Source organism: Saccostrea echinata, unplaced genomic scaffold, assembly GCF_033153115.1.
Source record: "Saccostrea echinata isolate AGI-Se365-2 ecotype Australia unplaced genomic scaffold, CSIRO_AGI_Sech_v1 ptg000047l, whole genome shotgun sequence".
In the NCBI taxonomy this organism is placed as follows: domain Eukaryota; kingdom Metazoa; phylum Mollusca; class Bivalvia; order Ostreida; family Ostreidae; genus Saccostrea; species Saccostrea echinata.
The window spans coordinates 13,942,086-13,953,411 of NW_026889796.1; the positions used below are offsets into that span (position 1 = coordinate 13,942,086).

The window sequence follows — 11,326 nt, forward strand, 5'->3', positions numbered from 1 at the left end:
TTGCCATTTGAACATATACATTGAAAGAGTCACCAAAACTGGGATGAGTGGTTTAAGGCTACATGTACTTTGTTCTTTGAAAGCAGATATATTTTCAAGTTCAATATACTCCGAGTAGATGAACTTAATATATGATTTCTTTGTTATACACCATTTTACAAGTTTCATTCACTCAAAATGACCCAACAACAAACTGTGATATATTCCCCAATTGTCTCACATACATGTAAGACTTCAATAGAACTTCTGAACCGGAAAAAAAATCATTTCCAATTGTTTATTACTACAATTAAATTAACATAAAACAGTATTTAGACAGAATATAAAGTTAAATGAGTGGAACTTAATAATGCAAGCAGAAACCTTATATAATCCTGTGAAAAAGCATGTCTAGCAGACTGGCACTAACTAGGCTTTTACATTTACTATATGATACAGGATGATATGAACAGTGTGCATCCAACATACATGTTTTATATAAGCATTCAACACCTTAGAACTGTCCTCGTTAAGACAAAAGTATTATATACCGGTAACACAAACCACACCAATACTCCCTCAACATATTGCACAGTTTCTGAACAAATCATATTCATATTGACAATAGCCAACAACAGAACAATATTTATACACCATGGTTTAACTGCTGAAGTTCTACAGTGTAGCATGAAGTTACACCAATATGGGCCATTGTTTCTGTAGAAAACTTCACTGCATTACCTTTATCTGTTGCACATATATACACATACATCACAATAGTCTATATAAACCAATGGTCTTCTTACTGCAAATTTTTTTGAAAGACTTCGCAGAGGCACTTGACAAATCTATCACCCTGCTATTTTTCTGATGACTGCAGATGGCCAAGCCAAAACAGAGTACTGTAAATTTCGTCTCTGTCTTTTGGGTCCCAGTAATCATAAGGTTTTGTGTAACATATGGATGCTACCTTTTCCCTACAATCAAGTCCCTTCTTTACACATCTGTAGTGGTCCTCACTGATTTCCAAAAAAGTGAAGATTATCTAACAATAAAAAATATTCAGGATTAAAACATAAATTTAATCTTTATACCTCCTCTGGCACAGAGGGTAGAAATCATCTTGAAGTATGGAAATGAGGATTGCATTTAGTGCTTTGAAAATTTACAAGGATCTTCAAATTGTAAGTTGTAAAGAAATCCTGCTGTAGGACCATTGTATGCTTAATATTGTGGAGAAGGAGGGGGAGGGGGCATAAATAAAAATACAAGATAACAAACCGTTGACTTTAAACAAATCATTCCAAGGACACCAGGTGTGAAGAAGGAGCTGTGTCTCTCAGCCAGGAGTTCCCCTCCATGCTGTCCTAAGATACTGGGGGATAACTCATGAATATCAAAATCTGCTGCTGATTCTGTCTTTTCCTTCTTGTGGGAAAAATAGCTGACCTTAAAAAGACCAAAAACAATCTTATTTCATAATGTTTTCATTCTCTAATATGAGAATAATATATGAGGATTTTGCAAATGGATTATCATTATTATTTGGTGCAATAAACCACTATTTAAGTACATGTGTGTCAAGGTAATACTCAGAAAGTAAAAAAACTGAACAAATAGTGATTGATTGCTTTCATTGTGAAAACTTAATGAGCACACACAGATATATCAGTATAAATGTGGCAGAAAAACTTTCTTCTAATCTTTTAAATTGTAAAGAATTCAACACTAAAGCTAAGGTTTACAGCTTTATCTATTATGAGATTGAGTTAAAGTTTACAACCTCAACTGTACAGAGACCAGAAGTCCCTGTCAAGACTGTAGCTCTACTGAGTTGTACTTACAACAAAGGAAGAGAAAATTAGCACATGGACTTCAAATTTGCAACAGCAATAAATAGAATAATGATCCTTAATTTAGTTTCTTTTTGTTGCAAGATTGCAATCAGACTATAGGAGGAGTAACCTTTTAAAAGAATTTTACAGAAATTTTGATTTTAGTGACCATGGCAACATCATTCAACAAAATCAAAAAACAAAAAAGACAATTATGAATCTCAATATAGTCTACTTATGTGCCAAGCTACATGTATATTGAAATCAGACCAAAACTGTAGGAGGATTTCAATGCATTTTGAAAGTATTTCAAGGAAATTTCTATTTTTAGTAACCATGGCAACATCGTTCAACGTAATCAAAAACGGATATATAGAATTATGTATCTTAGTGTAGTCTACTTGTATGCCAAGTTATATTGAAATCAGACCAAAACTGTAGGAGGAGTAGCGTTTTGAAAAATTGTTTACAGACAGACGGACGGATGACAGACACCTTACTATTGTGTAAGCTCTTCTGGTCTCTGATTAGTTGAGCTAATAAAGCAAAAGTTTACAACCTTAACCGTTCAGAGATTAAGCAGAGGTTTACAACTTCAATCACTCACAGATTAAGCAGAGGTTCACAACCTCAACTGTACAGAGATTAAACACAGGTTTACAACCCTAATTGTACAGAGATTACCAGTAAACACAGGTTTTCAACCTTAACCATACAGAGATTAAAAAGAGGTTTATAAAGTTAATTGAACTGTAGAGATAAAGAGAGCATTCATGTACAGATACATGCTTAGCTGAGGTTTGTGTAGCTGTTCTGAAAGCAGATGATTTCAGTCTTATAGTCTTTAGAAATGATAAAGCAAGTTTGCAGTTTTCCAGAGTATTCTTTTTTTACCTCTGAGTGTGCTATTAGAACTGTTGCAGGTGCAAACCTGGGGTAGCTAACAAATCGCACATCAGGAGAAGACACAGTCTTTTGCTGGCCAATGGCAATGCTTGCTTCACGATTACCACCAAGCCTAAAAGAGAAATTTACATTTTTTTAAAAAAAAATTCCCCTAAGTGAGAGACATGTATATGAGTAATTAAATTTTAATTTATGAAATTACATTAAACCTAGCATATCAAAAATATTACACATGTTTTAAAAGTCAATATATTGTATTTTTGGCCACTCAAAATCAATTACATTTGTCATCCTCTATCAAAGCACCACAGCTACGGTACTCAAAAATTTAAAACACTGTGTTTTTAATTTGGAAATTGCAAATATGCTTGCAACTAGTGTGTCATAATAATATTTGTAAAGGAATTTATAAGAATACAGAAAATAGTTATTTTGGTGGCAATATTTTAGAATCACAATACTTCAGCCACTATTGGTATGTGCAGTCACCCTCAAGAAATGAGTGATTATGCAGCTATAAATGTCAATGTTTTATAGTATGATAGTACGTACAGTACCTGTACTCAACATTTTCATGCTCCTTTTAAATAAGACTTACATTGTATTTGAATAAGTAGACACAATAGCAATAAGAGAATAGTTAGAATTTCAAATTAAAATTTTTTTATTTCATGATTTCTGCATGGTTATTGGTGCATATACTATTTATACTAATGAAAATATACAAGAGAATAAAAATCTGGCAAGCAGACTGTCTTGTGTCATTAAATAAGTTATCAAAATAAATTTCTCGTGAATAAAAAGTGTTTTACGGTTTTCCTTTGTTACCGGGTAGTTCAAAATAATTAATAATCACTTATTATAAATATGTATTAATACATACTCAGGTTGAAGAGAAAATATTTCTGTAAATTTCATGAACAAATTGGTGTACTGGCTTTTCCTCAATGGACAAGATGATCTACTTTCTTGAAATATTCCTAAATACTTGAGGAAATCATATGTCCTGGCTTGCCATAAGAGATATTCTCTGCAATATAGAAAAGAAAAAATAATTATTCAACAATTTAAAGCACTATCAAATCAAGTTAGTATAAATTGTACCAACGTCCAGCGTCTACATTTGTACATGTACTTGAATGAGTGCAAGGGCTAACTTAGCGTTATAAAGAATTAGCAATTTTTTTTTCCAGAAATTCAGGAGTTTTACCTTTTTAAACTTTAATGAAGATGTAAATAATTTCAACAGAAATTTTTATTGCATGATTGGAAGTCCCTTTCAGTGCATTGAACTGTGGCTCGGAGCACTATTATTGGCTACCTAGGCTCCTGAACTCTAAACATGTGCTCTACTGAGAAATCTGGCCACTGGTGATTAAACCTGCCAGGCCAATAACATTCCTCCCTCCTTTTATGTCTTTACCTAAAGACACGAAATTCACTGTATACAACTCGCAAAACACGAGTATGAATTCCCAAATTGCAAGTTAAAAATTAGGTAACTCGCAAAAACTTGCGAGTAGATTTTTTTTTGCATTGAAACTGTAGCGAAATTATGTAATATGACAGAACACAATGCTTTTGATTTAAATCAGTAATTTAACTAAAAGTCACACTGTAGTTGTATTTTGTGTATTGTACAGTAGTTACCTTTTCCTTAAGTTACATGTATTTAATTTATATAAATTTAACTTTATATGAAAATTGCGTGTAGTCTTATAAAATTGCGAGTTCACTTTCTTGGTACTCGCAATTATTTGCGAGTTGTAATTTTAGGGAGTTTCTAACCCTGGACACCGACCCAGCCAATTCCCTGGTAAATCTTCCAGGGCACACGGTCACAGCACAGTTTTGAAAAGAAGGGAGAAAATGTGACTGACCAGGCCAGGATTTGAACCTGGGCACTCTGATTTCTAGAAAACTGGTCTACCAGCTGAGCTCTCCAGCAGTGAATAAATCTGCCATGTCCACCATTGGTACAATTAACATGTGAATTATGATATCTTCATGTAGAGACTAGGAAAAAATAGCAATCATTTTGAAAATGTCAAGATTAAAAGATGTGCAGGTGTCCCAGTTCAATCAGGCCTAACATGTATTCAAGGTGCTATCAGTCAGGGGTGAGACTGAAATTCATCATTTTTGAAAATGATGACTATTAATTAACTCATAAAATTAATTTTTTAGTAATGACTGAAAATTCATCATTTTTTAAAATGATGTTGAAAAACAGTCATAAAAATTTGGAGTATATATATTTTAAAATATTATTATAGAGTTACCTCTGAAGATAAATATGATCATGTTTCATCTTTTTGTATTAAATTGGTAGGTCTGGGCGCACTTAATTATCTCACTTGTTTTATAGGGCGCACTACTTTATTTTGGTTTCAATTATTTGTCAAGACATTTCTCTATACACACGTGTCCATTGCAAGATAGTGTACTTTATCTTATTATTGTAGTAAACAGGTTCAAAGAATTAACTTGGGAATGAAAATATGATTATATTAAGTCATATATAAAGCAGAAATAATGAAAATATGTTTATTAATATGTTCTAGTAGAAATGACAATTATCAATAATTTTTCAATATGATGGATTTCAGTCTCACCCCTAACTGGTTATTTGTAGGAAATTTCAGTGGAATAAATAATGCCTATTAAAACCTGTAATTTTCCTCAGATGGAATTTCCAGGGATTTTCCACTCCATTTCGGGAATGGGGCCCAAGCCCTTAGAATTGGGAGTTTGACAACATTTTATCACTTATTGGGAAATTTTATTGCATGATTTTTTTTTTTTTTTTTTTTTTTAAATAAACACTTAATTATGATAGATAATATGATCTTCTACTTAATTATTTAGAACTGTAAATAAGAATAGATCAATTATAATAAAGTTTTAGCCAAGTTTCTTAAAAGTTTATTCATTTTTCATTCATTCAGATTTCCAAACCTGGCCATCTTTTTTTTTTTTTTTACCAGAACTTTGATCAAGTTAACTTTGTGGGTTCATTTTGGGGAAAAAGGGAGGGATTTTGCAATTGGGAATGGGGCCTATATATTTGGCCCTACTTGAGGCAGTTGAAAATTCCTGACCTCTGAATGTGATGTGATGTCTTGGAAGGTTTGATCAACCTAATGTAACAGAGTTAAAGAAGTGGTTATATGTTGTAAATAGTGAGGCCACGCTCCTACTAGTGATAGCTATAGTGAGTTAACCCTTTACCCTTTAGCTCAGTTGGTAAAGTGTTGGATTTTAAATCCAAGGTTGTTGGTTCAAGCCACATTGTGGACACCAACTAGCTATTTGGTCAAATTGGCACCCAACTAAAAAACCCATATGGTGAGTGGTGTTTTGTGTGTGAGATTTCTCAGAGGTAAGGCATCTCAAGAAAAAGTCCGTCTATCACTACCCTTTAGCTCAGTCGATAGAGTGTTGGATCTGCATGATCTGAGGGTTGTAGGTTCAAGCCAGCCATCATTGTGGACACCTCCTAGCTAATCCGTCATTATGGTTACACCAACAAATTCAACAAAGTGAAAAAAAAAACAATTCAGGGCTCGACATTAACTTTTTTTCCTACTTGTCCATTCGGACAAGTGAACAAGACATTTACTTGTCCGAACTTCAACTTCACTTGTCCGAAAAATTTTCAATAAATATCTAATACTGTCAACTGGAAAACTAAAATAAAGTCCATTACACATGACATGTGCTTGATTGATTCGTGATGTTATTGATAAATACAACAAACACATATATAAAACAAAATTTTATCTAGTCTTTCTGGTCTGACAACAACATAAATGTCCACAAGTGAACCAAACTTTGTTAAGTTTGTAAGTTCCATGCCTTTTCAGCAGGTCTAGGCGGCCTCTGTTTTTGGAGGATAGATTTTATCCTCTGAAAACAGAGGATAGAGGTCTTGCCACCTACCGGAATTTTCAAAACTAAGGGCAGTTAACTCTTAACCAAACAAATAACAGCAACTCTTGCATTTATGAACCGTACGCTGATTTCGAAATCAGAACAAATAAAAGGTACAATTTCCTATGATGATGGATAATTCCAGATATTAAATCAATATATCTATATTTTTGTAATTGCCGTCAATCAGTTATTCAGTAAACAGCTTGGAAAACAAATATTCCTTTTACCTGCCTGCGACGGGGGTTAATTAAAACCACGCTGATTTTCCAGTACCTTAATTATGTGATAAGCAGTTTAGAAATTTTGATGAACAATTTTTTTTGAAAAATTAAGTTTAATCATGTATTATTTCTTTCATTTAATAATTCTTTAGCACATCACTTTTAATATTTTATTTGTTTATGTATACACATGGCTGTATATGTTAATTTCTTAGTAAACATGTCAAATTATTTATTTTATTTACTTATGCTTTTCAAATTATTTATTTATTTTGATAATTATTCATTCGATCCATTTATACTTTTATTTGCTTAAATTATAAGGCAGAGTATATTTTGCGTTTTAAATACAATAACGCAAAAAGTGCTAATTTTGAAAATAAATTGCAAAATATCTAGACATAGATTCTCAAATCGCCACATACAATCGATAGTTCAATGTTTGAACTTTTATTTGCATGTACTCTGGTGCTTGCACTTTTTGATTAAAGGTAGGCACGAGGTGTTTGAAAATTACCTGTGTTATCCTCTGAAATCGGAGGATAAACTATCCCACAATGCAACGGGGTTTCCATATATGGTAAAAATTTTGGCCACCATATTGAATTTAGCTATCCTCCAAAAACGGAGGCCGCCCAGACCTGTTCAGTAGTATGCAATTAGTGAACTTCGATCACGATCGAATGTGAACTCAATTAATAGCGATCCCTATCGGGATCGAAGTCCGGTTTTTATGTACAGCTTCCGTCTTGAAACTACCGATTATCTTTCACAGTCGTTCTTATTATTATTTAGAGACTCCTTTACATTAAAATGCACTTGTCCAATCGGACAAGTGCCCAGCAATATTCACTTGTCCGTAATTTTTTTTTCACTGGTACTGGACAAGCGTTAATGTCGAGCCCTGCAATTTAACTTACCTTTTTGTTTCCTTTGTTAGTGAATCCAACAATGCTTTGGCTTGTAGCGTGTGATTGTAAAACTTTTCTCTCGTTTCTTCTATTTCTGCTATGAGTGATACAGCTTCTACAAAGGTTACTGGTCTTGGACCATTCTCAAATGGTAGACACAAAGTAAGAAACTCTTTCATTAAATTTGCAAAAACAGATAAGTGTTCTGGTGACAATGTTGATTTGTACACATGTCCTCTCCAAGCCACTTGTTTTACACGGTCAATCAATTTATAAAGAGGAATGTCATTTTGATCATAAATTATGCCCAATGCCTCTAAATCTGCTTGTTGCCACCTGGATGTATTTTCCTTAAATGCATACAATGGTTCATCAGATGAAATTAAGTCAGATTTCCGTCTTTTGAATTTCGAAGCATTTCTTTCCTCTGAGTCTGATACAGAACTAGACGGCATCATGAACAGTTACATGTTTTTCTTTCCGTTCTACTTTCATTTTCGCGCCATCGCACTCGGCTCACCTCGGACGATTACCCCTTGGTGTGTCCAATTGCTCATGGTACTTTTAGCACCGGGGTGTTTCAGCATTGTTTGGTGAAAACTAAAAAGGCGCTTGGATGATAAGGTTGAGGCTATCTGGTACCGCTTGCAGGTTGGCAGACAGGAGTTATCTCTCCTTAAGTGCGCACGAGTTATCTCGCGTTACAACGGTGACGTACATGAATTTCTACCCTCATTGAAAAGTTCAACCTAATTCGTTCTATTGAATTGTTTGTGTTTATCAATAAGAAAAATATGTAAAACGTAATAATTAAGTGAGAGAAAAATATTGTTATCTAATTGGTGATCTTGGGAGCATATACTCATGTTGAGTAGCTTTCGCAGAAACTAAAGGGGGGGGGGGGGTAGTTATTGAATTTAAAAAGGTTTTTTACGGAGCTGTGCCGTTTATTTATTTAATTATATTTAATCACTAATTGTTATTATTATTATTTATTTATTTTTATTTTATTTATTTATTTATTTATTTATTTATTTATTTATTTATTTATTTATTTATTTATTTATTTATTTATTTATTTTATTTTATTTTTTGCTTCTAAAGGAATTTCTGTATTGTTGTGCCCAAGAAGTTTTTAATTTACATTCCTAGAGAACACAGACCTGGCTGGGTCAATGGGGAGTTACAATTCCCAGACCAATAGACCAGATATCTATTCCCCCTCCCTACACATACAAACACACACAAAGACGTCCGGCCCAGTGACGTAGCATTGCTTTTGAGAGGGGGCAACCAGAAAAAAAATCAACTTATACGCGTAGACCTGAAAAAAAAAAACTTGACAAGCAAAAATAAAAGGAAATTGATTTATTTCATCTCTTTCTATATAATAATGGCGAAGAGTGCTTGTAAATGCACAGAATAATGTAATGATAAGTTTGTTTGTTGTTTAACGTCCCTCTCGAGAATTTTTCACTCATAAGGAGACGCCATCATATGCCGGTGGAGAGCTGCAATTTTTGACCTTGGCACTGAGGGCCATTGAGCAGTGATGAATCTTTTTCGTGCCAGCACCTACTGCGACACGGGACCTCGGTTTATTCGTTCTCATCCAAAGGACAGGTCTCCACGTCCAACAGTGGTATTCGAATCCGCGACATAAGGATCAAGGGATAGCTATTTATTTTATTTCCTCATCAATTCGAACTTTTATGCGCAGTTACTGTAGCTGGATTACCATCGCCTCGAGTCATTACGGCCCGAAGTCTATACATTTTTGCCGTGGTTTTGCGACGATGCTGGATTTTTCTAATAATTCAAATGCATTTTGAATTATTAAAGTTAATCAAAATTTTGCACTTTAAAAAATGAGAAGATTGTTTTAAGGAATGACAGCAATCAACTCCTCTTGCATTCAACTGTAAATAAAAAAAATATGAAAACATCAAGAATTCAAAGAAAAACTGAATTTGAATTAAATATGATTTTAAACTTACAGAAAACAAACAAAGTGAGAGACAGTTGTGTCGTACAAAATGGTAGCTACCTACCTCTAACAGGTACCAGGTTATAAAGCTACCTAAATGTAACGGGTACCAGATATTAAAGCTACCTACCTCTAACACGTACCAGATTTTAAAGCTACCTACCTCTAACAGGTACCAGATTATAAAGCTACCTACCTCTAACAGGTACCAGATAATAAAGCTACCTACCTCTAACAGGCACCAGATTATAAAGCTACCTACCTCTAACAGGTACAAGATTTTAAAGCTACCTACCTATAGCAGGTACCAGATTATATAGCTACCTACCTGTAACAGGTACCAGATTATAAAGCTACCTATACCTCTAACAGGTACCAGATTATAAAGCTACCTACCTTTAACAGGTACCAGATTTTAAAGCTACCTACCTCTAACAGGTACCAGATTATAAAGCTACCTACCTCTAACAGGTACCAGATAATAAAGCTACCTACCTCTAACAGGCACCAGCTTATAAAGCTACCTACCTCTAACAGGTACCGGATTATAAAGCTACCTATCTCTAACAGGTACCAGATAATAAAGCTACCTACCTCTAACAGGTACCAGATAATAAAGCTTCCTATACCTCTAACAGGTACCAGATTATAAAGCTACCTACCTGTAACAGGTACAAGATTTTAAAGCTACCTACCTGTAGCAGGTACCAGATTATAAAGCTACCTATCTGTAACAGGTACCGGATTATAAAGCTACCTATCTCTAACAGGTACCAGATAATAAAGCTACCTTCCTCTAACAGGTACCAGATTATAAAGCTACCTACCTGTACCAGGCATCAGATTTTAAAGCTACCTACCTGTAGCAGGTACCAGATTATATAGCTACCTACCCGTAACAGGTACCAGATTATAAAGCTACCTACCTATAACAGGTACCGGATTTTAAAGCTACCTACCTGTAACAGGTACCAGATTTTAAAGCTACCTACAGGTAGCAGGTACCAGATTATAAAGCTACCTACCTCTAACAGGTACCGGAATATAAAGCTACCTATTTCTAACAGGTACCAGATAATAAAGCTACCTACCTGTAACAGGTACCAGATAATAAAGCTACCTATACCTCTAACAGGCACCAGATTATAAAGCTACCTACCTGTAGCAGGTACCAGATTATAAAGCTACCTACCTCTAACAGGTACCGGATTATAAAGCTACCTATCTCTAACAGGTACCAGATAATAAAGCTACCTACCTCTAACAGGTACCAGATTATAAAGCTACCTACCTGTACCAGGCATCAGATTTTAAAGCTACCTACCTGTAGCAGGTACCAGATTATATAGCTACCTACCTGTAACAGTTACCAGATTATAAAGCTACCTACCTGTAACAGGTACCAGATTTTAAAGCTACCTACCTGTAACAGGTACCAGATTTTAAAGCTACCTACCTGTAGCAGGTACCAGATTTTTAAGTATTCACCTGTAACAGGCACTAGATCATGTTGCTTACGAATTATGTTGGAAACAGATAATGAAATCGTTT

The 11,326-nt window shown here is 34.4% G+C and overlaps 1 protein-coding gene across 1 annotated transcript; it reads right to left on the reverse strand.

Annotated features, from left to right (window-relative positions):
* Positions 1-258: 258 nt before the first annotated feature.
* On the reverse strand, positions 259-8,403 carry LOC133202723 (uncharacterized). Its single transcript, XM_061338596.1, has 5 exons — positions 7,798-8,403; positions 3,604-3,750; positions 2,709-2,832; positions 1,261-1,428; positions 259-1,024 (listed from the first exon to the last, which is right to left on the reverse strand). Exons 1-5 carry the CDS (start codon positions 8,244-8,246, stop codon positions 839-841), a joined length of 1,074 nt encoding a protein of 357 aa, XP_061194580.1. The 5' UTR covers positions 8,247-8,403; the 3' UTR covers positions 259-838.
* Between the last annotated feature and the right edge of the window lie 2,923 nt (positions 8,404-11,326).

Excerpts from the sequence above, each read along its gene's own strand:
- LOC133202723 (XM_061338596.1), bottom strand. The coding sequence starts at position 8,246 with ATGATGCCGTCTAGTTCTGTATCAGACTCAGAGGAAAGAAATGCTTCG. Across the intron at positions 3,751-7,797 it reads CTAACAAAGGAAACAAAAAG|AGAATATCTCTTATGGCAAG; the intron begins GTAAGTTAAATT and ends TCTATATTGCAG. Across the intron at positions 1,429-2,708 it reads TTCTAATAGCACACTCAGAG|GTCAGCTATTTTTCCCACAA; the intron begins GTAAAAAAAGAA and ends GGTCTTTTTAAG.